General features: G+C 48.4%; 1 protein-coding gene across 1 annotated transcript; it reads left to right on the top strand.

Moving 5' to 3' along the window:
- Positions 1-2,024: 2,024 nt before the first annotated feature.
- CCKAR (cholecystokinin A receptor) lies at positions 2,025-11,745 on the top strand. Its single transcript, XM_047092172.1, has 5 exons — positions 2,025-2,139; positions 2,843-3,094; positions 6,313-6,574; positions 9,714-9,841; positions 11,210-11,745. The coding sequence occupies exons 1-5, from the start codon at positions 2,028-2,030 to the stop codon at positions 11,743-11,745; spliced, it is 1,290 nt and encodes a 429-aa protein (XP_046948128.1). The 5' UTR covers positions 2,025-2,027.
- Positions 11,746-26,509: the final 14,764 nt, after the last annotated feature.

The following is a 26,509-nucleotide window of genomic DNA, read 5'->3' as shown; positions in this document are numbered from 1 at the left end:
ACCTCGGGGGCAGCGTCCACATCCTGGAAAGATTCAGCCAACAGGACGCGCGGCAGGAAGGAGGAGCAGAGACGAGGGTCCTGGCAACACATGGGTTGCGTGATCCTAGGCTAACAAAGAAGGTTCCAAGCTGCAGGAAGTAGAATGGGGATGGGGTTGCGGGGTCCAGGCGCGGGTATCCAGCCCTGGGTTTCACGAGCAACTCACGTAGCCACTCTGAGCCTGTTTCCTCCTGCATAGAAGGGAAATAACAACTATGATCTGATGGCTATTAATATCGCGATCTGTGATTTGGTGAACACTTTGAGCGTGCCAGGCCTTGACATTGCCTTAAGGCAGTCGGTTTTCATAACAAATATCTATGAAGCCATTCTGATCCCCATTTGACAGAAGGGAGTGAGTCTTAGGTTAAGAAACTTGCCTGGTAGGTTCCCAGCACATGACCCGTGGAGCCCAGATTTGATTCCTGGCCTGTCTGATGCCAAAGCCTATCCTCTTAATAACCACTGATAGCTTCTCCAACCTTCCTCCCACTTCTAGTGTCCGTGATCGTAGTTTCAAAGAAAACAGGCGCCACAGCAAAAACGCCAGTTAGTTCATCCGCGTCCAGCAAAGACGTGCGTAGCTGTCCACTGAGAGCCCCGTCAGTACGCAAGGGCCCCGCAGGCATCTAGCAAATAGAATGGATCTCAGCCCAGCCAAGGGGCGTGTCCAAAACACAGGTCTCACGGCCGTCATCCGCTTCCTCAAAGGTCTGAACCAAGGAGACCATCTGTAGGGTGGATACGGAGGGGCTTTCGAGGGCTACGGGGCATCGAAGAAAACCCAGACACCCAGGCTGGTCTTCCTCTCTAACCTTGGCTTTCACTGTTTGCCTCCCACTCACTCCTACTGTTGCCTGTTCCCCAAAGGGGCCACGCTTATTTCCACCACAGGGCCTTTGCACTTACCGTGACCTCTGCCAAAAATACTGTTCTTCCTGCCTAGAAGAAGCCACTCTCCCCAGATCTTCCCAGGCCTCCTCCTACTTGTCTTCCAGGTCTCAGATCGTGTCCCCTCCCTCGGGAGGTCTTTCCTGACCACCTCATCTGAATCAGCGCCCCCAATCCATTCCTCTCCGTTACATCTTCTGGCTTTACTCCCTTCATGGTGTGAAACACTATCTGAAAGGATCTTGTTCATTCCTTGCTCATGTGTTTAGAAAGTGCCTGGCAGATGGTTGACTCAACGAGTATGTGCCGAATGAATGGACCACCGAATAAATGAATGAACGGAAAACCTTCCTTCCTTTTTTGGTACTAAGGATCCAGAAACCTATATCCAAAAACACCCCTCTCCTTTCGGTTAACAAGGCCAGAGCTGGCAAGAAATAACACTGTGGTTGGTAACAACAGCCATGGGACAGTTATATCTACACACATTGCCGGGCATGGTTCCAAAGCTAAAAAGGCACTAATTGCTTTTATATAAGGAGGTAGAAACACAGTCCCTCCGTGTCCTTTAGTCCCGACGACGCTCTGCATTATCGTATCTGTTACCGTGTTAATTGTTCCTGTCTCACACAGCCAGTCCGGGCTTTATTCTGCATACGTCTGGGTTGGTGACAGGTTCCTACACAGAGGAGAGAGGTGCCGGGGAAGCGTGTGTGTTTGTGTGTGTGTCTGTGCAAGTGTGTCCGTGTGTGCACAAGTGTGTGTGAGAGCAGTGACACTCTGGGAAGGGTTAACTCACAGTCAGGCTATCTGTGCTCGGGGCCCCAAGACTGGCCCGGGAACGGGAGGGGTGGGCTCGGAAGGTGGAGCTGGCTTGGCTCACAAGAGCTGCCTTTTCCAAGACAGGAGTGCAGATGCTCGCCCAGCTGGACCGAGCGTGGTGAGCGCACGTCGCCTTCAGGAATGGCTGGAAAAGCCCGCACCTGGAGACCCCTCCCTCCCTGTCCCTCCACGGCAGGTCGCATTTGGTCTCTCCGGTCATCAGAGGAATGAGCAATTCCCCGGCTCGCGGCACTTGGAGAACAGCAGGCAAGGATGGATGTGGTCGACAGCCTTCTCGTGAATGGGAGCAACATCACCCCTCCCTGTGAGCTGGGAATCGAAAATGAGACGCTCTTCTGCTTGGATCAGCCCCATTCTTCCAAAGGTAGGTGTCAGACACTGTTATTTTCATTCAGAAAATGATTGAGCTCAGGGAGAAATCAGCAAAGGCGAGGCTGAGAGAGAAAATGTAACAAAGTCCTCGGGAGACAAGGCTGGGGAAAGTCGTGCGTTCACAAGTTTGGATAACGCATCAAGAAGCAGAACTGAGTCAAATACCCTTACGGTTCCCCAGGGGAGAGTTGCGTTGGAGGTATAGGACTCGGGGGTGGGGGTGTGGGGGGCAAATCCAAGGAAGGAGGAGCCGAAGTGTAATAAGAAAGGGGCACACGTGGCGAAGCTGGAACTTACCAGCATCACAGAAAAGGTGCTCTGGCAGTCCAGCTGTCACCTTTTCTTGGGGGGGGGGGGAATCCGGCGTGAAAAAGTGATGAAAGCAAAATAATGCTTAGCAGCTAGGAAAGGAAGCAATCACCATGCACTGGGGAAGCTTTGTTCCGAGGAAAAAGTGGTTCCCGGAGAGATTCTTGAACAAAACCAACATTTTAGAAGCCACTGAATCCCTGTGGGCTCCTCGGTTTCTGTAAAACGTTGTCAAGTACAGGAATAGTCGGGTTCAAGGAGGTGCACCCTTGCAAGAAAAAAAAAATCTGCAAGAAATAACCGTTGGTGTCGTGGGCTATGGATTTAACATTCTGCTCCCATAACCTCCGCCCGCCCCTCTGTCTCGTCCCTGTTGCTCCGTGCAGAGTGGCAGCTGGCTGTGCAGATCCTCCTGTACTCCTTGATATTCCTGCTCAGCGTGCTGGGAAACACCCTGGTCATCACGGTGCTGATTCGGAACAAGAGGATGAGAACTGTCACCAACATCTTTCTGCTCTCCCTGGCCGTCAGCGACCTCATGCTCTGCCTCTTCTGCATGCCGTTCAACCTCATCCCCAACCTGCTCAAGGATTTCATCTTCGGGAGTGCTGTTTGCAAGACTACCACCTACTTCATGGGTGAGTTGCTGCCGGTGACTATTTCTGGAGCTCGCCCCAGACCCCACTGGGCCCCAGACCTTCCCAACCGTCCCCCCCACCGTCCCCCCCACCGCTCCCCGACAGCCTCAGCAGAGGAGTCCTGTTGAGTGCAAAAAACCCCCCCAAAACACCTGGCTGTGTGGGGCTGAGCGCAGGGGTGCAGGCACTGGCTTTCAGGCAGGTCCGTCCTCGTGCGCGCCCAGGACTCAGTCCCCAGTCGTACGTTTCAGGGGTCAGTTTCTCAGGGTGGAATAAGTTGTTAAGAAACCACAGAAGAGGTGGGGTTTGCTTGCTTCGGCTAGAGAGAAAGAGGCACTCGTGCGGCTCAGTCCCTTCCTGGAAGCCGTTGGTCGTATTCCGGGGCTCTGCCCAACCCAAGGCGCAGTTTTCGGGGTGGTGGTTGGAGGGCGGGGGGTGGAGGGTTCTCTCTACTGTTGCTCCTGCCTTCCCAGGGAACAGGGGCTACTGTGAACACCTGTTTCTTTCCGGCTCTAGATTCCTGTGTCGGGACTTACTTCCCAGCCTGGTCCCCCAGGGGCTGGGACCATCTCAGGCAGAGAGGGAGAGCGGCCTCTGGCACTAAATGAGGAGTTGATTTTGCTCCCGGAGCCTGTGGGTCATTAAGCTCACCCTGACTGGCTGGGATAGGCAGCCCTCTGCCTTTGCCAATCAAAATGATGACAATGACAAAGAAAAATCACAAGGGCTGATGTTTTTGAGCACTTTCTATGCACCAGATGTTGTACTAAGTGCTTTTTTACTCCCACGATCCTATCTCCCAACCACCCTGTGAAATCTAAGGTGCTTATTCTTCCCCGCCTCACCGAGGGAACAGAAGCACAGAGAGGTTAATAATGCGCCCAGGGACACACAGGTGGTAAAGCACAGAGCAGAGATTTGAACCTAGATCGGTAGCCGCCACCGTGGTGCGTGAGTACTCTGACCCAGTTTGCCAGCTGCCGTGGCTCTCCTGAGGCCGAACAAAGATGTCTCTCCGTCCCCTGTCTCCCTGTCTGCCAGACTGTCGCGTTCCCACCCACTCTGAGAACTAGTTGAGGGGAGGAGGAGGCCGGGAAGTGAGGGAGGGTTGTTTTTTGGTCTGACCTAAGCCTTGCAAAATGTGCCGAGCTGAGCTGAGCTGAGCTGGGCCAGGGCAGTAATGACCGGAAAGCTTTCAAAGCCTTTATTTCTCCCAATTGACGAAGCGGGATCTAACCCTGACCGAACGATGATGAATTACTGATCTGTGTGCCACGGACAAGCAACCAAGAAAGTGTCAGTCCTTGTCCAAGAACTCTGAAAAGAAAAATGGACTTACCAGTGAAAGGGATCATTATGAAACAATGAAGCGGTAATAATTACTAGCATCTCGTGGCGCTTTCAGCTTTCCAGGCCCATCCATATGTATCTTAACGATAATATGATTTAAGACTCTTAACCAGGGTCTGTGAAAGGAGATTTAAAGCAAGCGCTTGTGTGATTGCACAGTATAGTGAATGTGCTAAATGCCACGGACGTGCCTGCTTGAAAATGGTTATGTGAATTTCACCCCCGCCCCCAAAAAATATTTTTAAAAATAGCTAAAATGGAAAGCAAGATAATTCTGAAAGTGTTTGCAACATCGTAATGGTTTTGTTGGATTTCTAGATCTGGTGATTTCTATTCTTGCCTTGATTTTGTGTTCTCCTCAATACTACTCCTAACAGTTCACATTCATTAATCTCCTAAGATGCAGTCCAAAAAAAAAAAAAAGGAGAAGAAAGAGAAAGAAAAGAAAAAGAGAAAGAGTGCTTGCCTGGTAGGAGGTTTGTAACAACGGTGGGCTCATTATTCAGACCCTGACTCCGGGACTTCGGGACTACACTCTGTAGCCTAAATGTCACCAATTCCTTGGGGTGATGTCCAGGAAAACACAGTATTCCCATCTCAGAACATGAGTTTTTATTTAATGGCTTTTGGGTTGCAGATTCCTTCAAGTCTCTAAGGAACCCTGGAGGTAGTCCCCCCCAAAAAAGAATATTTTTATATATAGTTTCAGAGAATTTATTTCTATCCATAAAAGGCCCAGGCTAAGAGTCTGTTCTCCCAAGCTTAGATTAATTCTAAGGTTTAAGAAATCATGGTAACGATAATCAGAAAAATTGACAGAATCCATGGATGAGTCATGAAAGGGAATTTTAAGGGGAGAGGACATGATAATAAGTATACACACACAAAATACAAAAATTAAAGAAAATTAAGGGGTTTTTTGACTCTGCCTAAGAACATTTTAAAGAAGGTGTTTTGGTGTCTTTCTCACTGATGACGCATGCTCCTTCTGCAAAATACAGGAAAGCAAAACAGAACGGGAAGGGAAGCTCTCGTCCTCCCACACGCAGCAACCCTTAGTTACGGTGTGGAATCCCCCCCTTCGTGTTTTTCCACTGGGTGTTTTTTCCACAAACTACTTTTTTTTTTTTAATTTTTTTTTCAACGTTTTTTTTTTATTTATTTTGGGACAGAGAGAGACAGAGCATGAACGGGGGAGGGGCAGAGAGAGAGGGAGACACAGAATCGGAAACAGGCTCCAGGCTCCGAGCCATCAGCCCAGAGCCTGACGCGGGGCTCGAACTCACGGACCGCGAGATCGTGACCTGGCTGAAGTCGGACGCTTAACCGACTGCGCCACCCAGGCGCCCCTGCAAACTACTTTTTAAAATGTATAACATTGCATTCTTAAAAATCCTAGTCTGTGCTAGAAATTTTCAGAAAGTTGTAATGCCTCCAGCTCAGACCCCAGTGACCTTTCAGGGTCACAGTCCTTACAAATCTGGGTTATTAGGTCAACCTAATCTCAGGTTATGCTCAAAATTAGAGCTTTTCTGTGGCTGAGTCCAACACCTCTTCTGTGGGATAGGAACATAGTCCATCCCCGTGGTTATTAATTAGCCTAAGCAGGAGGGAGGTTGTAATCAAAGTTCAGTAAACTTACCTAAAAATTGGAAAGAAGATGTATTTGTAAATAGATTTCTTTAACTGCCTTAAATCCTTTTTGAAACGAAACTGAGAATAAGTGATTTTTAAAAATATATACATACATTTGAGTCTGCACATACTGAGTGCTGTCCCTTGATATGAAACCCGTGCAGAGCAGATAATGTGCAAATAAACTCTGGATTTCAGCGCCATCGTAACTGACTTCTTTGTTCCTTTCCCAGGCACTTCGGTGAGCGTATCCACCTTTAATCTGGTGGCCATATCTCTGGAAAGATACGGTGCAATCTGCAAACCCTTACAGTCCCGGGTCTGGCAGACAAAATCGCATGCTTTGAAGGTGATCGCCACTACCTGGTGCCTCTCCTTTACCATCATGACTCCGTACCCAATTTATAGCAACCTGGTGCCTTTTACCAAAAATAACAACCAGACCGCAAACATGTGCCGCTTCCTACTGCCGAATGATATGATGCAGCAGTCCTGGTAAGGCGGTGCGGTGTTTATTTGTGTGACACAACTCGTGAGAGCTCGCGGTTTTTATAAAAACCGGAATGTGTTGTCCAGGGTGACTGGGGGATCAGTTTCCTGGAGACCCGGAGAAGGATTCTTCTAACTTCCTTTTAGGATGCTAGTGATGCCAAACACGTAGCGTTCTGTTTTAAATGCCATGCATATATTAATTTAATTCATCCTCTCAAAACCCTATAGGGTAGGTACTATTCTTGTCCCTACGGGCACGGAGACTTGGAGAGGTGAAGTGAGTCGTTCAAGGTCACAAAACTAGAAGATACAGAGCCTCTCTGCTTACCCGCTCTGCACAATGCCTCTGGATGGTCTGGGTGGGGGTGGGGGGGCGGAGTTGGCTACAGGATCGGGAGGGCTATGATTTTCTTTTCTTTTCTAAGTTTTTAATTTTAAACTTTTTAAATGTTTATTTATTTTTGAGAGAGAGAATGCGCATGCGCTAGCGCAAGCCGGGAGGAACAGAGAGAGAGGGAGACACAGAATCCGAAGCAGGCACCAGGCCCTCAGCGCAGAGCCCCGATGTGGGGCTCAAACTCATGAACTGTGAGATCATGACCTGAGCCGAAGTCAGACGCTTAACCGAGTGAGCCACCCATGATTTTTAAAACCTGAAGTTAGGGGCGCCTGGGTGGCTCAGTCGGTTAAGCGGCCGACTTCGGCTCAGGTCATGATCTCGCGGTCCGTGAGTTCAAGCCGCACGTCGGGCTCTGTGCTGACAGCTCGGAGCCTGGAGCCTGTTTCAGATTCTGTGTCTCCCTCTCTGTGACCCTCCCCCGTTCATGCTGTGTCTCTCTCTGTCTCAAAAAATAAATAAACGTTAAAAAAAAATTTATAAAAAAAAATAAAACCTGAAGTTAAAGCAGAGAATGACTCCCAAATCCCATGTGGTTTTTTTTAGAGCTGCTGTTATGGTGCTTGAACAGAACACCTCACTAGAAATAAACAGGCGAGGGGCCCCTGGGTGGCTCAGTTGGTGGAGTGTCCAACTTTGGCTCTGGTCATGATCTCGTTCCCAAGTTTGAGTCCTGCGTGGAGCTCTGTTGTGACAGCTCGGAGCCTAGAGCCTGCTTTAGATTCTGTCTCTCTCTCTCTCTCTCTCTCTCTCTGCCCCTCCTCAACTCATGCTCTGTCTCTCTCTCTCTCTCAAAAATAAACATTAAAAAAAAATTTTTTAATTAAAAAAAAAGAAACAGGCGAGATTCTAATATCTCCTTCTTTGCTTCCTAGCTGACTGACATTGGACAAGTTCAAGTAACCTCTCTGAGGTTCAGGTTCCTTACGTATACAAGGATTTAATAATATAGATTTGTTTTTTTTTATCTACCTCATTGGGTGGCTGTAAGATTCGAATGAGAGTATATGTATAAAATGTCATAAAATATCTTAAAAGTCTCACAAACGCAGGGTATTACGTTTACTAATACCAAGCATGCTTTAGAATCAGGGAACCCGATATCCAAAACTGGCTCAAAACGAAGATAACCTCTGCTTTCTCTGCCTTCCTTTTTCATTTCAACCAAGTAACACACACACACACACACACACACAAAGAATTACGTTGCAAATGAGAGAAACATTTCCAAGACTTAAAAAGGAATCTTATCAAAACATGTCCAATTGAAATGAGAAATGGCCCAGCCACCGTGAGCCTCTGACAATTTTATGGCCTAATCGTGTAACCTTACACATGCCAGAGTGCAAAAAAATGATTCAGGGGCCAGACTCATAAAGGAGGCTATGGTGCTTCAGGAATCAAACATGTTTACAGAGAGCATAGCTCTGCCCCACCAGGCACTAGAAAAAGTGTGTTGCCATTCCAGGGCATCAGAAACCGCCCGAATACCGTATTTTGCAAAACCTAAGAGGTTTTCCATCATTCCTACCTATGCATTTAATGATTCTGCTGTTACGGGGAGCCTGCATGACTTCAGCTCAGGTCATGATCTCATGGTTCGTAAGTTCAAGCCCCTCACTGGGCTCTGTGCTAACAGCACGGAGCACCGAGCCTGCTTTGTATTCTGTATCTCTCTCTCTCTCTCTGCCTCTCCCCCACTCACATTCTGTCTGTCTCTCTCAAAAATAAATAAACATGTTTTTAATTTAATAAAAAAATTTTAAAGAATTGATTCTGTTGTGATAAAGTCAACGAATAGTCTATCGTGATGCTTAAGAGTACAGGTTCTAGAATCATATTGCTTGGGTTCAAATTCCACCTTTGCCACTAGCTGCGTGACTTTGGACAAATTATTTAATCTCTATACACCTCAGTTTCCTCACCTAAGGTATTATGTAAACAGTACCTACCTCAAACATTCTTATGGGAGTTAAATCTAATTGTATATACATATATATGTATATATGTACACATATATACATATATGTGTACATATATACATGTATATATGTATGTACATATATACACACATATGTATATGTATATGTAACTTATGTAATATTATATACATTATATACATATATGTATATACGTATATGTGCACGTACATACACATACATGTATACACATATATATACACATATGTGCATATACGTATATACACATATGTGTACATACGTATATACATATGTGCACATATATGTACATACGTATATACATATGTGCACATATATGTACATACGTATATATGTATATACCTATATACACATATATGTATATGTATTGTATGTAATATTATATACATAACACTTAGTTTAGTGTGTAGCATGGTTAAGTCCTCCATTAATGTAAGCTCTTGTCAATGTTTATTGGTATTTTTGGTAATAGCTACATTGAGATCGTTCACATACTCTTTGTCGTTAAGTTCTTCTTGGTTTTGCATGAAGGCTTGTTTCAGGCACAGAATTACACCAACCCTTTCCAACTTAACTAGTCCTTCGTAAAAGACTTTATCTGAAAAAAAGGAAAGACGTAAACAACTTTGAATGACTGAACCACCAGACATGGAATTTCTAAGGCGATTAAATACTAGTAATTAATGTGTTTGCTCAGATCAGTTAAAATGGAGATGGACCCTATTTATCCCATCTGAGTTTGAAATACTGGAGTTGATGGTTATTGAATTTCTTTTTATTTTATTAGGCACACGTTCCTGTTACTCATCCTCTTTCTTATTCCTGGAATCGTGATGATGGTGGCCTATGGATTAATCTCTCTGGAACTTTACCAAGGAATAAAATTTGATGCTATCCAGAAGAAGTCTGCTAGGGGTAACTATCTTTTAGCTGTACATTTACGCCAAAATATCACAAAAGCGTGTTGCTCGTAGCATAGATACACCGAGGGTGTATGTTGGCGATTTTTGAAAGTATTCTTAGGGGACTCTGCATCATGAGGCACAGTCAATGAGACCTAGTGTCCTTATTTCCTCATCTGTGAATGGAGAAACTGACATAATACACACATACCCGATTATCAGCTGAGGGCCCGTGTGTCCCACACTCACTGCACTGTATATTCAAATGGACCCCTTCAGCAACTGAAGTGGATTGTAATTCCCCCATCCTCTCTTCCCTTTCTTTTTTAGTTATTTATTTATTGAGAGAGAGAGAGAGAGAGAGAGAACTAGCAGGGGAGGGGCAGAGAGAGAGGGAGAGAGAGAATCCCATCCAGTCTCCACGCTGTCAGTGCGGTACCTGAGGTGGGGCTAGAGCTCACAAACTGAGATCATGACTTGAGCTGAAATCAAGAGTCCAACACTTAACTGACGGAGCCACCCAGGCGCCTCTCTCCTCCCTCTTTGTCACATTACAATTGCCACAAGGCCTCGCTTCCTCCCCACTCATTACAATCTGCTATCCACTAAAATGTATGCGGACACCCTTGTTGACATAACTTCTTGCCCTTCTCCCTCTACCCCCTCAGTCAACTCTTTGATCGTGTGTGTAACTTACGTGTCTCTATAGCTTCTTTGGTTTTTTGTTGATTTCTGCTCATTATCCAGGTTTCTCAGTAAAAGCACTGTGGAGGCTTACCCAGCAGGCGAGACCCTTTCCCCTTAGGGTCTGGAGAAAGGGAGGAAAAAGTGTGCAGATTCGTGCACTCATAATTTTTTTATCCTTACAATTGACATGCATGAAATATTATTTTGTGATCATATACTATGCATACAATAGATGATGTGTTATTGTATTAGTTTTAAGTAGCTTTTCTTTCTTAAAAAAATGTTTATTGATTTTTTGAGAGAGAGAGAGAGAGAGAGACAGAACACGAGCAGGGGAGGGCAGAGAGAGAGAGAGGGAGACACAGAATCCCAAGCAGGCTCCAGGCTCCGAGCTCTCAGCACAGAGTCCGAGGCAGGGCTTGACTTCATGAGCCAGGAGATCATGACCTGAGCGGAAGTCGGACACTTAGCCAACTGAGCCACCCGGGTGCCCCTAAGTAGCTTTTCGTTTGAAGGAAAGGACTACTATGGATGGCTACTTACCCTCACCGTGAGGGCCCAAGGGTGCCTGCCCAGCTCTTCCGTTCAAGTCTGCTTTGAGCCCCTTGATGGAGGGGGCGGGGCTCCCGCGCCCTCTGTCCCGCGTGACCCATCCCCAACAGTAAGTGATGTCGCTTGCCTCCCCCGCCCCCAGAAAGGAAACCGAGCAGCAGCGGCGGCGGCAGGTACGAGGACAGCGACGGCTGTTACCTGCAGAAGCCCAGGCCCCGCACCCGGCTGGAGCTGCAGCAGCTGTCCAGCAGCGGGGGCGGCAGCAGAGTCAACCGCGTCAGGAGCAGCAGCTCGGCGGCCAACCTAATGGCCAAGAAGCGGGTGATTCGCATGCTCATGGTCATCGTGGTCCTCTTCTTCTTGTGCTGGATGCCCATCTTCAGCGCCAACGCCTGGCGGGCCTATGACACGGCCTCAGCCGAGCGCCGCCTCTCCGGGACCCCCATTTCCTTCATCCTCCTGCTGTCCTACACCTCGTCCTGCGTCAACCCCATCATCTACTGCTTCATGAACAAACGGTTCCGCCTCGGCTTCATGGCCACCTTCCCCTGCTGCCCCAACCCTGGTCCCCCAGGGGTGAGAGGGGAGGTGGGAGAGGAGGAGGAAGGCAGGACCACGGGGGCCTCCCTGTCCAGGTATTCCTACAGCCACATGAGCGCCTCTGCCCCACCCCCGTGAGCTGTCCCCAGCGCCGGTGCCTCCGCAGGAGGGGGTGGAGGGGGGAGATGACAAGGAGGGTTCCATTTCCAGTGGGAATTGTTCACTGTCTGCTTTTCATCCTTCATCCGGCTTCCAGGGGAAGTCTACGGAGGCTGGGGCCCGCACTCGGTTTCTGGGCGACTGGAGGCAGGAAATGCTCAGTGACATTCACCATCAGAAAAACCTCAACAGGCCAGTAACAGGAGTCCAGCAAGGCTCGTGTTACAAATGCAACTGCCAAACACACGTTCAAAATGGCGATGCGGACCCTACTTAAGCTCTAGAAGTTTCCAGAACATCCAAGGTGAGCGAGCTCTCACTCCCCATAGGGACACACTTCTATGCTCTGCCTCATCTGCCCACGCAGGACTGTGGAGGCTGCTGTCCTCCCCCCGGAGAGTCTACGGCTCACATACTGTACCCAACCGTCTCACCACCGTCACAAAAGGTAACGTGAAACAGAGACTCTTCTGGGCAACAGCCTGGCTCTTTCTTTTTGAGGTTGGTGAAGGACATTCAGAGACACAACCTTACGCCATCACTGTCATCAAAACAGCAAACGGATTGTTGTCTAAAAGATGGAATTTGGAATTTATGTCTCTAAAAAAGAAAAGGGGTGTGTGGCAAATAGCTGGATGGAGTGCTATCCTCCCATAGCGAATATTTAAGAGCCAGAAGGTACATAGACATTTTTTTTTTTGCTACTTTAATGGCCTGTATTATATTGAACCCCGTGGCTTCTTTGCCTCAACTTGATTTCCCATATTCATCTGGCATTTCCTCCCTTCCAGAAAGACTCCAGGTACAAAGGTGAGTTGCAACCGATGTATTCCTGTCTAAGGGAGGAAACAGAAACATGTATAGTCAGTCCCAGAATAAACACTGGCATGCTTGGACTCCATTCTCAAATAGCTTTGAGTGTCAAAGCTGTCTGTGCCATCAAATACAGTCTGTGCATTTGTTAATAATTGTATTAATTTTGTGTATAAGTATAAAGCAAACATATAAGTATGCTCTTCACATAGAAGTATATTCTTTGGTGTTTAAAATAAGAAAAAACGAGTAGGAATGGATGTTGGAATTCAGTCATTATTATCATTCTACATTCCTGCACAACAGCTGGTTTCGTGTGAACTTTTCTGTGCAAAATTAGGATTGAAACCTCTCTCCTCTAATTTAGAAATCTCAATTAAAATGAGACATGAGCTATAAATTTAGATAGCGGTAAGTGCATTTCTAGAATAGAACCTATCAATCTAGTCCGCAAGCACTTCTTTTTCGTTCTTTTTTTCTTTTTCAGGGTAACATTGTATGACTGTTTAAATATATTGACACAGACATTTTTGACAGAAACAACTGTACATATCAGTGTAGGAATGAAGAAGGAAGTAGGAAGGAAGAAGGGAAGGAAAGAAAGAAGGAAGGAAGGAAAGAAGGAAGGAAGGAAGGAAAGAAGGAAGAAGGGAAAAAAGGAAGGAAGGAAGAAAGAAGAGAAAGAAGAAAGGAAAGAAAGAGAAAAAGGAAGGGAGGGAGGAAGGAAGAAGGGAAGGAAGGAAAGAAGGAAGAAGGGAAAGAAGGAAGGAAGGAAGAAGGGAAAGAAGAAAGAAAGAAAGAAAGAGAAGGAGGGAGGAAGGAAGGAAGGAAAGAAAAGAAGGAAGGAAAGAAGGAAGGAAGGAAGGAAGGAAGGAAGGAAGGAAGGAAGGAAGGTAGGTTGAGGACATGACTATTTATGATGGGGGACTTTTCAAGCCAGATGTTAGTTTTCTATTTCTGAGACTGCAACGTAATGTTAATATTTATAACCAGTCATCTCAAATATTTCAAGGTAAAAATTCAACCGATTAAAGCACGTCCTGCTACATGATAAAAGAAGTAAGAAGTGAAATTGTCTCCATCATTTAAGTCAATTCTACAAAATCTACAGTTTTGCTGCCAGAGGGATAAGCCTTCCCCTCTGACTTTGTGAGCACGTAAATAAAGATAAATCAGCCTCCCTCCCTTTTGAAGGAACTTCTGGAAGTTCCAAAAGTGTATTAACCTTAAAATAGGGCTGCCAGATTTAGCAAATAAAAATACAGGATGTCCAGTTAAGTTCTAATTTCAAATAAACAACGAATAATTTTTTTTAGCATGAGCATGTCCCATGCACTAACATACATCCTGTATTTTATCTGGCAACCCTGCTTTAAAATAATTTAAAAAGTACATAAAAATATAAATAAACTTTCCCAGATATAGGACAGTCATATGCCTCTGTTCACTAAATTTATTGGAAGGTCTTTAACTTAATGGAAGCTTTTTTTTTTTTTTTCCAAGAGGAAAAATGCTATTAACTTTCAGAATCTGTGTCTGACCTTTGGGAACGGTCCTATCAACAGGCTGGTCTTACTTAAAAATAAACATTTTTAGGGGCTCCTGGGTGGCTCAGTTGGTTAAGCATCCAACTTTGGCTCGGGTCATGATCTCACGGTTCGTGAATTCAAGCCCCGAGTCGGGCTGTGCGCCGAAGGCTCGGAGCCTGGAGCCTGCTTTCGGTTCTGTGTCTCCTTTCCTCTCTGCCCCTCCCCTGCTCTCTCTCTCTCTCTCTCTTCCAAAACTAAATAAACATTAAAAAAATTTTTTTTAATAAAAAAAACATTTTTATTAACATAAAGCTGTTCTAGTACATTGTTGAGTCAACTGCCTTTATTTCATGCTGAATTGGACTACTAATTTGACTGTGAACTCAAGTGGCCTGTATGGTTAAGAAAATAGGTTCACCAAGTTCCTGGTATTTTCTAGTGTTTTCAGGTAGCTTCCGCTCATCACCAGAATGGTAAATTACAACTTGCACGCTGGAATGTGTCTTCGATCTTTACTCAGTCCGTGTGTCCCAGTGGCTTCTCGTGCCCTGGTTACTGTGGTAACCTCTCACGCTAAACTAGCAGTGGTGAATGCACAATGCATATATCTACGTGTCGGTCACACATGCTGGTGTGTGCTTAACACGTATCCCCTCCCTTTAGTTAAAATATAATCACGAGGCACGTGGCAATAGCTATTGAACCTCCGCTGCAATGCCTTCCAGTGTTTTGCCCAGCACTCTGCCCGCTGGGAGTGCCCAATAAATGTTACAGCCGACCTCTGCCCTGCTCCCAGGGTTAGCTGAACCCTCTCTCTATCCACAGCAGTGATTCGCAGCAAGGGGGCATATTCCTGGGGGAGCATCAGAATTTCTAGAGGGCTTTTTCCAACTCTATGTGGATCCTCTCCCAAGAGGTGGCTGTGTGAGTATTTGCTGCCATCTCTCGCTTCCCTTTGCTCTTTTCCTGGGTGCGTGTGTGCGCACAATTGGAGATGTTTACTAGTGGGAGGTCGTCGTGCCTGTGAACAGTGCCAGACACGGATTTTTTTTTTTTCAAAAGGGCCAAGCAAACGGACAAATGCTGTATGATTCCATTCATGTGAAGTATCTGAAGTGGTCAAAAATCACAGAAACGGAGAGTGGAAAGCTGGTGACCCAGGGCTGGGGGCGTGAGGACGGGGAATTTCGGCATTTAGCAAGCGTAGAGTTTTAGTGTTGCGAGATGAAAAGTTCTAGAGACTGTTGCACAACAGCGTGAAACCACTTCACAATACTGAACGGTACACTTAAAAATGGCTACGATGTGGGGCAGCCTGGGTGGCTCGGTCCGTTAAGCATCTGATTCTTGATTTCTGCCCAGGTCGTGATCCTACGGTTTGTGGGTCCAAGCCCCGCGTTGGGCTCTATGTTGACAGCTCAGAGCATGCTTGGGATTCTCTCTCATCCTCTCTCTCTCCGCCCCTCCCTCACGCACACGCGTGCTCTGGCTCTCACTCTCTCGAAAAAGAAGTAAGCTTAAAAAAAATAAATGAAAATGGTTACGATGGTCGATTTAACATCACGCGTTTTTTTGCAAACTGGAAAAGTGGGGGGGGGGTGGCAACTACTAGTCTCTCACATCCCTTGATTTTGCTCCTCTCTGCCCTCATTCACTTTGAGGGGACGAGTAAAGAACCATCACAACAATCCTGATGCCTATGCCCAAGTCCCCCGCTCACTCATTAAGGCTGTTGACATTATGAGCGCCCACCTGACGCCCTTAGCTGTTCGCTCCCTCCACTGCCGTCCTGTACGAAGCCTGTGACAGCATCTCTGCTGCAACCGAGGCGCTCCTTCCTCTGCTTCCTTGATTGGATGTGCCTGGTCCCTCTGGCTTCCCAGCCACCCTCAAGCGGAACATCGGTTCCAGATTTCCTAAACCAGCTCCCACCGCAAGGGCCAGCAGCGTCCTACCCTACTCTTACAAGCCCAGCCCAGGAGGAATTCTAGCTCCTCCTTCTTTCTCGCCCAGGAAGAGAGGTCAGACAAGCAGAGATCACCCAGCACCCGGCATTGCCCAGAGCACATACAAGTGCTCGTAAGTGTTCGGGGGGGGGGGGGGGATGAATGGAGGAGTGAACGAACGAATGCACTTGAAGGGAGTTGTTCGTGAATGCTAGTTCTTTCCCGGCCGTTGGGAGGTGGGGGGAGCACTTTGCACTGAGTGTGCGGTCGTGCTTGGCAGAGGATGTGGCTGACGGGCCACATACACGGGTATGTGACGTCTGGCCAATCCCGCTTTCAAGCTCGCTGACCGTAACGCCTCCTTTGAGGGTAAAGCGGATGTACCCTGGACCCCAAGTCCAGAAGCCTGCGTCCCAGCCGTAGCCCTCCTGCTTACTTGCTGTGCGGCTCCAGGCAAGTCACAACCCCCTCTCTGGGTATCGGTGCAAAATGCGAGGTCGTCGATCCCTCTCTGAGGCTGTGTGACTCGAATGGCTCGGAATGTGCGATGTTCTTTCATTATCCCACACCTGCTCTTTGGTTTCATTGGCTTCCCCGTTGACCTTGCAGTCAGAGAAGCTGCCTGACACCCAAGCACATAACCACCTCGGAAGAAGCCCTTCACCTCCGGAACGCCTCTGGGAGAAGGCTTCCAGAGCAAGAGAGAAAAGGTCCCAGAGAGGAATCTGCAAGCCCCGAGCCCCTTCTAGGCCACAGCTGCCCAGAGCAAACTGTGGGAAGCTAGTTGCTGGAACGCCAGCCCCCTTCCCACTGACACACAGGCAGACGAAGCGACTCCCAAAATAGATTCGGCCTGCGTGAGAGGGAAGCAACATGTATTCAAGCCTGTTTTCTGCACCGTACAAGTCACCGCTGACAGCAGGTGACAATAAACAGTCAAAAACAGGATGAAAAGGGGCGCCTGGGTGGCTCAGTCAGTTAAGCGTCTGACTTCGGCTCAGGTCACGATCTCACGGTTCATGAGTTCGAGCCCCATGTCGGGCTCTGTGCTGACAGCTCAGAGCCTGGAGCCTTTTCAGATTCTGTGTCTCCCTCTCTCTCTGCCCCTCCCCCACTCACATTGTTTCTGTCTCTCAAAAATAAATAACTGTGTTGGGATGAGCACTGGGTGTTGTATGGAGACCAATTTGACAATAGATTTCCTATGAAAAAAAATTTAAAAATTAAAATTAAAATTAAAACAGTTTTAAAAAAAAGAATGAATGAATGTTGCCTGAATGTTTAATTCTCAAAGCAAAGTACGTGAGGCATCCTTTGCCACCTCTCAACAGTGAAGAGACCGAGGCTCAGAGCAGGTGGTGATGTGTCCAGGGTCAGGCAGTTAGTAAATGACAGACGGGACTGGGCCGCATCTTAATGCCACCAGGCTGCTATTGAGATTAGGTGACAGCTAGGAGTCTAAGCAGTCAAGCTGGCAGGTTCGTTTCCCGTGACGCCGTTCAGTTCTCGGTCCTTGTGCCATAACAACCCCGAGGAAGAGAAATCCTGTCCGTGTCCCCCTCTCCTCCCTCCCTCAACGGACATTCGGTCCTCTCTCTGAGCTCTCTGAATGTGGAAGATTTAAAAGCTGGCTTTGTACGCTGCGCCCTGGATGCCGTTATCCCTATGTTTATTTTTAGAAGAAAGATAATACACTTTGCCACCTCACAGGGAAGCCGAGAGATAATGTCAGTAAACAAGCCTTCACCTCTTCGCAAATTATCGACACCGTTAAGACAGATCTGTTTTCTCGGAATCGTCGGAAAGGAGGCAAATCCTGGCCAGCTTATCCACCCGCCTGCAGCGGAAAGCTTCCTGCCTCGGTCCTCCACCTGTTCCCTTTTTACCAAGTCACCCTTCCCTGGTGACATCGGCAGATTACTGTGACCCACAGGCCACGGCTAGGATGCCCGGATGTCCCCCCCACAACCCCAAACTCGTCACGTCTGAGACACAGCCATTTGCCCCATCCTACAACACTTCCGGTTCTCTCTGCCTGCTTATTGGACCCTCACCCTCTCGGGTTATTCTCGGGCTCGAGACCTGACTCATCTTTGACGAGGTGCTATCGGAGAGCAGTAGAGAACGTGGACTCGGACGTCAGGAATACTCGAACTCCTTTCCCAGACCCAGCACTCGCCAGCACTGCATGCCGTCCTCATCCGTGGTATTTACATCAGGGGTGTGAAGGATATTCATGATACCAAATTTCAAATAGTATTAGAGGATATGAAAGGAAACTCTTTCAGACTCAGACTGTGGCGGTGGACGGAAGTGGCAAGTTGGCCAACATTCCGGAAGAAGAACCAGCCGCAGTCCCATGATTTGCCAAGCCTGTTCTGTAACACACATTTCCTCACCTTTCTCCTGCCCGTGTACAAAAGAGAGAGAGAGAGAGGGGATTTCTTTGAAGAGCGTTGTAAACTGAGTGGGTCGGGATTTCCGTGTCATTGCCTTTTCCTGTCACTGTAGAACCAAGCCAGAGAGACTTCCAGAAACATGTGGAGAAGGAGGAATTTTTGTCAGAAGGGGGGAAACTAACACCTCGCCCTTCTCTTCGTGGGACCTCAATCTGGGGGCATAGTTCCAAGGGAACTTGTGTCTCCTGGATTCAGGATGTGTTTCTTGTATCTAATGTTGTAAAGCGTTTAAAAAAAAAAGAGCTGGGCTGGAACCAGGTTTCCAAGGATGGAGAGTGTCGTAGGTGGATTGAGCTGCTGTGACAATAATCCTGTAAACCGGGTAGCTTAAACAACAGAAATGTATTCCTCGAGTTCTGAAAGCTGGGAAACCTAGGATCAGGTTGCTGGTTGACTTGGTTCATCACGAACCCCTCTCTGTGGTATGAGGAAGGATTCCCTCTTGCTGTATATCCAAGGGAAGGAGAGGGACTCTCTGTCTCTTCTTCTAGGGGCACGAATCCCACTCAGGAGGGCCTCACCCTCATGCCCCAATTACCTTCCGAAGGTCCCACCTCCTAGTCCCCTCACGCTGGGGATTAGGGCTTCAACATGTGAACTTCGAGAGAACACAAGTATTCAGCCCATAGCAGAGAGGGAAGAGGGCCTGGATCTAGGGACACAGCAGACATCAAAGAGAACGGCCAGGCTTGCTCGTCCTGGGACACAAAGGGTCATGTGAGCTGTGCCAGCAGAACAGGAGCTGGCTGGAGAATGCGTCACCGACCTCAGAAAATCATGCAGTATTGGGGGCCCCCCACAGAAGGTGGTTGGGGGGGACGGGTATATCCCAGGAGGGCGGAAGGCTCTGGAAAACCCACCACGCTGCCCCACAAGGGAAAGAGCCAAAGCTGACAAAGACCTGACAAAGCTGATTGGTCCACTGGAGAAGAACCACAAACAGCATCGCTTTTGCCGTTTCACCACTTACCCCTCCTAATATCCTCAAGAAGGGATGAAGTAAGGAAGAGAGAAAGAGGAGGGGGGAGGGGATAGACCACCAGCTTCTTCTTTCCTGATGGATGTCTTGCCTGGGACCAGTCTGACTTAGAGGGAAGGTATAAACTGGATGTCAGAGAAAAGGTTTGATTTATATTGTGTTTAGTACCTAAAAATCAAGTTGTTCTAATGAAGAGAAAAAGAGAGACAGGAAAGAGACAGCAAAGGTGGGGGAGCTGCCGGAGACAATCATGGCGGGCGTGGGGCCGGGGGGTGTGGCCGATCCAGCAGATAGATCGAAGACAGAAACCGAAAAATAAAGCAATTTCCTGACTGATCCGAATCTGTCAACACTTGTGTTACATGCGAAGTGTACCTGGCAAATAGGATACACTTAAGGAATACTCGCCATCATTAGTGAGATCTAAGACATCTGGGTCAATTATTAGCCCAGTCTGGCTGGTGTAGCCAGTCGCCATTGAGAACACTCCAGTCAGAACTACCTGTGTACTTATCAACCCAAAAGCCACAGTAGCTGTTCCACTGGCCTCCCAACCCCCAATTCTCTCCCCCCTGCAGTTCAACCCTCTCTCCCATTGCCTAAAAGCCCAACTTCCTTAGCTTGGCATGAAAGTCCCCAACAACTGAGTCAACCCTCCTTTCCGACTTCCTTCCTTATCAGTCAGTCTGCTCTTCCTTTCAGAATAGAATGATTTGCTGTTCCCTCAAGCACCTCCTGGCACTCGTGCCTCCCCCTGTTTGTGATGTGCTCCTTTTCTCTCTAGCTTCCTGATAAAACCCCATCATTCTTCCTGTCGGCTCACACATTATCTGCTCCGAAAAACCTCCAAAATCTTCCAGTGGAAAGGATTTCTCCCTCCTCTGAGCTCCCATAACACTGCCTTTGTATACCTTTAGTTGTCCAACAAAACCTCATTCTCCCACCTGCTCCTCATATACAGGCAGCGATGGTATAATGTCCAGGGGGGGAAAAGCCCAGTTCTAAGGAATAAATCATGGTTGAGCTATGCTAAACACGGCAAACTCCTCTTTTGTTGGTTATTGGTTTAGGGCTAACTGCTGTCATGTTTAACAAGGTGCCCTCCAGGTAAAACACACACACACAAGTGCGCACACACGCACACACACAAAAGCGCCTTAATTTGTAGCAAGTTTGCTGATTCCATGGTGCCATTTATCCCACCATGGCCAATATCAGGTTACCAGCGAGACATTATTGAATGTGGGACTTAGAGAAGATGTGCAGTAGCATGCCATTTTATAGTATCTCCACCGGGCCAACACAATAACATCAAAAGTGTAGATAATAGCTAAGTGTAGTAAAATGATTAGGAAGTGATGCACTTTGGTATTTATTACCAAGTTTCCTGGAAATTTAACAATTGCCTCTTGCAGACCAATAAAGGCCGATTTGAACACATCACAGGCTCTAGCCAATCATTATATACATAATGTTTGTGTCCTCTCAAAATTCATATGTTGAAATCTAAGCCCCAGTGTGATGGTGTTTGGAAGTGGGGTCTCTGGGAGGTGATCGGGTCATGAGGGCAGAGCCCTGATGAGTGGGATTGGCACCCTTACAAAAGAGACCCTAGAGAGCTCCTGTGTCTTTTTCACCATGGGAGGACACTTGGCTATTTACGAACCAGGAAGTGGTTCTGAATCTGCTGATTCACCTTAATCTTGGACTTCTCAGTCTCCAGAACGGTGAGAAATTAACGTTTGTTTTTTAAGCTGCCCAGTCTATGGTATTTTTGTCATAGCAGCTACATAGACTGAGACACCAAGGAAATGTAAGGGGAAATAGGCTTGGGGTTTCTGGACTCCTTGGTCGGTTTTTACTGCATTACGCTTCAACAACAAACAGCCCCCAAATCTAGCACAGAGCATCATACCTGAAGGTCTTCAAAACATGTTTGATGAATGAATCCCTTATCTATAAAATATTTAGACTAAATTACTAAATTACTGATTAAAATTTCTAAATTTTAACCCAGAGAAACCTCTTGCTTTTTCCCCAAGCAATTCTGTTGGGAGGCCCAAATAGGAAAGGGATGATGGTATATTGTTCCAGGTGAAGGAATGGGACTTTGAGACACTTCCCTGAAATCTTAGTGGAACGCCTTGGGTTCCACGGAACCTGGTTTGAAAACCACTAATTTGGCTCCATTCTGGGACTAACAATCTATTATCCCAGGACGTGCACTGTATCAGCCTGTCTTCCCTCAGGACTAGCCAGTGACTTGAATAAAGCTTGGCCTCACAAGTTCAGGGCCTTCACTCCCAGACTTGCTGCGCCCTTGGCTTTGTCAAATGAGCAGACCGCTTTCCGTGAGGCTCTCAATTACAAGCGCCTTCACGCAATCTTCCGGCGCATCAGACCCATGCCACCAGACCGTCCCTGGGTGGTTTCCTTCCAGAGATGCATTCATTGCTCCAGGGTGTCTGACCGAGGCCTGGGGGTTTTGTCTCTCCTACATCAGAACAACGCCCTGCCCCGTTTAAGAGCCAGCTTTCCCAGGCCGGCCTGTCCGGGCAGCCATCACACCGCCCCTCAAGCCAGCTGGGATGGCTGGAGATTTCCAGTCTTCCCAGCTGAAAAATAAAGGCCCCAACCAAGTTCTACCCCTGCATTTAGAGGACTGTGATTTCATAGTCTCCGAATCTCCCTCGGGAGGATCAACCCTCTTGACCCGGAACTGTGGGAAAATGAATCTCTGCTGTCTAAGGCAGCCGGTCTATATTTTGTCATGGCGGTCCTAGCTGACTAACACATCTCCCTCCCTGAAGGGCACAGAGCCCAGCTCCTGCCCACGGCCCAGAACCAGCCCTAGCTGGTCAGAGAAGATGGAACCTCAGAAATGGTCTTCCATGGGCACCAGCCAGAGCCCCTGAGAGCTTGGGCTAAGTCCTTGCACCTGCTCCCAGACCTCTTCCCACCCCTCAACTGCTCTGTCTTTCCCCCTTGGGCTCTCATTTCATCCCTCAAGCACAGAAGCAGCAGCTGTGATCAGAAAACAGCTGGTCGGGGGATAAATGAATGAGATGGGCAAATGATGGATTTTGAGCCCAGCCGAAAAATGCCCTGGGCTGGGGCCAACGGACCCCAAGACCTAATTCAGCAGGTGTTTTCCTGAGCGCCTTCCGGTTAAGGCTGCCAGATAAAATTCAAGAGGCCACTAACATTTGAATTTCAGATGCGCAATGAATAATGTTTTGGTAGAAGCGTGTCCCATGCTGCGTGGTACTTTTGTTTGCTACAGCTAGCAACCGCATCCAGGGAACGCCATGGGGTAGGTCAGGAGATTAGGAGAGGAGAAATCAAACTGGATGGGGCACTGCACACCCAGAGACGATGGAAGACACGGGCGCATAATAGGCGCTGAGCCAATTTGGGAAGAAGGAAAGGAGTGCCTCTGGGTGATGTGTCTCTGGCTGGTCCCAGTCCTGCAGCCCTAATTTGGAGTCAAGTCCAAGAATCCCTGCTGTATTGGCTTCCTGCTGCTGCTGTAACAAATTACCAAAGGCTTAATGGCTTGAAGCCACTCTATGAGATATTTACTATCTTCTAGTTTTGAGCTCAGAGTCCCAGATGGGTCTCAATGGGCTAAGATCAAGGTGTCCGTGGGACTGTTCCTTTTGGAGATTCTAGAGGAGAACTCATTTCTCGCCTTTTCTGCTTTCTTGAGGCCATCTGCCTTCCTTGGCTCGTGGCCTCTTCATTTGCAAGACCAGCAGCTTTAGCTTCATGAAACCCCGCCCCCCTCTCTCTGGCCTCCATGGTACCCCCCCCTCCTTCTCTGCCTCTCATTTCTCCCTCTAATTTTAAGGACCCTTGTGATGGCATTGGTCCACCTGGGTAACACACACAGGCTCTGCAGATCAGGATGTGGACATCTTTGTGGGGCCATTGTTCTTCCTACCACGGTGTTTCTCCCCCCAACACGTGTCACCTTATCAATCAAGGCTACTGTTGGGAAAACAAAAGGGTTTGACCAGGATGCAGGCTCCTTGGTACATGCAGAGACAGTGCTGGCAAATCAAGGTGCTGAGTCCCAGGGGTTCAGCCTTAGGCGTGGCCGTGAACGGCTGATGGGGGCACAGACAGCACCAGCAGCGGGAATACAGATCAGAAGCGAAAATAGACACACTCGGGTCTGTCCCTTCCGAATACACTCCTGGGTCTACCCTGTAGGGACAGTTGTGATACTCTAAGTCTGCCTCAAATATTACCTTCTGCCACGTTTCGCTTGGTTTGGGTCGAGAGGGCACAATGTGTTTCCTCTCAAGATCACAGCCCAGGGGCAGTCTTGAGCCAGACCTACATCGTCCATTCAAGACAGCTCTGTTTGAAGACCCCTGCTGGGACTCCAACCCTTTAGAATCTTTGTGGCTGTGCCTGTGACGGTTGTTGTGAGAAAGCACCACAGCTTTGGAGGTTTAAACAGCAGAAATTTCCTGTCTCAACGTCCAGGAGGCTGGAAGTCCAAGATGAAGGTGTTGGCAGAGTCGGTTCCTTTTGTGGCAGAAGGAGAATCTGCTCCAGTCCTCGGCTTGTAAATGTGTCACCCCATCTCTCCCTGTGTGTTCACATGGCGTTCTCCCTGTGCTCAGGTCTCCATACCCAGATTTCCCATTTCTGTTAAGACTCCCGCCATATTGGATTAGGACGCATGCATATTGGATTAGGTCAATGCATGACCCTCTGGTTGCTTAGCTTACATCAGAATGCAGTTTCAATGGGCATGTCTCTTTCCTGTCCTCACAGATCCTTGAGGTGGGTATTCTTAACCTCATTTTAAGGTTGAGAGTAAGACACTGAGAGACCTTCCGAGAGCCGCATCACTCATGAGGACAGAGCAGGAGGTCCCACGTGAGACACACACGACTCAGAGAAGGATAAGCGAGCAAGGGGCAGGACTAGGACCCACCAAAGGAAGTCCCTTAGGGAAAACAGAGTCCCCTGTAAGGAACTGAGTGAGTGCCTCAGTCTTCTGGCAAATTCTTTGAAGCGCAAGAAGTGACGCAGCCAGAGAACAATTGGCTGTGGACTAATACACGGGAAGCATGAGCGTAAGGGGGGGCCAGCTTCCAGCGACAGAGGGGCCTATCCCTGTGCCCATAGAAGAAAATAAGTCACAGGTCACACTCCTGACATATACACAGGTCACAGACACAGCGGGTTGGCATTTGCTATTCTCAGCTCCCAGATGCTACCCTACCCTGCCCTCTGAAAGTGTAAGTCCTTATAACTGGATAGATGGTGCCACTTTCCCAGCCCAAGGCAATATTGCACGGACACGCTGGTAAAAAAGTAAAAGGAAGAAAGTGTTCTTAAGTGTTCGTTTGTAAGAGAACATGGGAAGAGTTGGATACAAATTCAGATTCCTGGGCCTCATCCCTGGGGGCTGGCGTGGGGCTCGGGCAGATTCATTATTCACAAACTTCCCGGGTGGTATTTATGCCACGGCTCATAGGATACACTTTCAGAATCTCTGCTCTGGAGCTTTCTGTTCTTCAGGTGTGAATCCCTGTTGATCTTACCAAAGGCCTCTGTCCATGAGCCACTGTGGGGCAACTGAGTCACAGGCTGGGACTGATCAGGATGTAACATAGTCAAAAGCAGGAAGGAGAATCTTCTGTAGACATCTGACCCCACCATTTGACTCCCTGCCATCTGACTCTCTACTGTCTGACCCCCACCATCTGACCCCCCCATGTGACCCCCTACCATCTGACCCCTCCACCATCTGACCCTCCACCATCTGACCCTCCACCATCGGACCCCCTACTGTCTAACTACCCCATCTGACCCTCACCATCTGATCTCCCACCATTTGACTCCCAACCATCTGACCCCCACCATCTGACCTCCACCATCTGACCCCCCACCATCAGACCCCCTACTGTCTAACCACTCCATCTGACCCCCACCATCTGACCCCCCACCATCAGACCCCCTACTGTCTAACCACCACCATCTGACCCCCACCATCTGACCCCTCCACCATCTGACCCCCCCCAACCATCTGACCCCCTACTGTCTAACCACCCCACCTGACCCCCACCATCTGATCTCCCACCGTTTGACTCCCAACCATCTGACCCCCACCATCTGAACCCCCACCATCTGAACCCCCCATCTGACCCCCACCTTCTGACCCTCACCATCTGACCCCCCACCATCTGACCCCCACCATCGGACCCCTTACTGTCTAACCACCACCATCTGACCCCCACCATCGGACCCCCTACTGTCTAACCACCACCATCTGACCCCCACCATCGGACCCCTTACTGTCTAACCACCACCATCTGACCCCCACCATCGGACCCCCTACTGTCTAACCACCACCATCTGACCCCCACCTTCTGACCCCCACCATCTGATCTCCCACCATCTGACCCCCCACCATCTGATCCACCTCCACCTAACAGTCCCCCACTGCACCCCACCTGCGCCATCTGACCCCTCACAGGGTTCTGTGCAGCATTGCTTTGCATTTGCAAACCTTGCTTGCCGTTCCTGTCTCCACCCTTACATCCAAAGCATCAGCAGGGCAGGCCTGGTGCCCTTTGAACTCTAGTGTCCTCTACAGAGCTTGCCCAAGAGGGGTGTGAATGACACCAACCAGCCCCCAAGCCATTTGAACAAAAGCCCAGATGGAAATGGATTCCATGGGATAGTTATATCGTTTTCCCTACCCCACCCCCTGAAACCTGAAAGGTGGACTCACCAGGCTCTCAGTCCCCAAAACACTGGAAAGCCAATGTTGCTGTTCCTTCCTTCTGAGGCTCCCTCACACCCCGGTGACTTACTGGTAAACAGTGTGACCTCACCCTCCTTTCTCACCCAACCACCAAGTAGTGCAAGAACGTTGGGCTGCTGTTGGAGAAGGAGAGGAGGTCACAGGAGGAAAGCCCTGCCCCTGCCAGGCGTCAGGCAGGACTGTCCCCCACTGGGTGAGTTTTCGTGATGTGAACTGGGTCCCGCTGA

Source organism: Lynx rufus, unplaced genomic scaffold, assembly GCF_022079265.1.
Source record: "Lynx rufus isolate CCGP_SWC_20201006 ecotype Redwood Valley unplaced genomic scaffold, mLynRuf1.p SCAF_3, whole genome shotgun sequence".
In the NCBI taxonomy this organism is placed as follows: Eukaryota; Metazoa; Chordata; class Mammalia; order Carnivora; family Felidae; genus Lynx; species Lynx rufus.
The sequence above is the reverse complement of the archived record's forward strand: the minus strand, read 5'-3'. Positions and strand labels throughout refer to the sequence as shown.

Bases quoted from the DNA above. Each gene is read 5' to 3' on its own strand.
- CCKAR (XM_047092172.1), top strand. From the start codon at position 2,028: ATGGATGTGGTCGACAGCCTTCTCGTGAATGGGAGCAACATCACCCCT. The intron at 2,140-2,842 runs GTAGGTGTCAGA...TGCTCCGTGCAG, and splicing joins TCAGCCCCATTCTTCCAAAG to AGTGGCAGCTGGCTGTGCAG. The intron at 3,095-6,312 runs GTGAGTTGCTGC...TTCCTTTCCCAG, and splicing joins GACTACCACCTACTTCATGG to GCACTTCGGTGAGCGTATCC.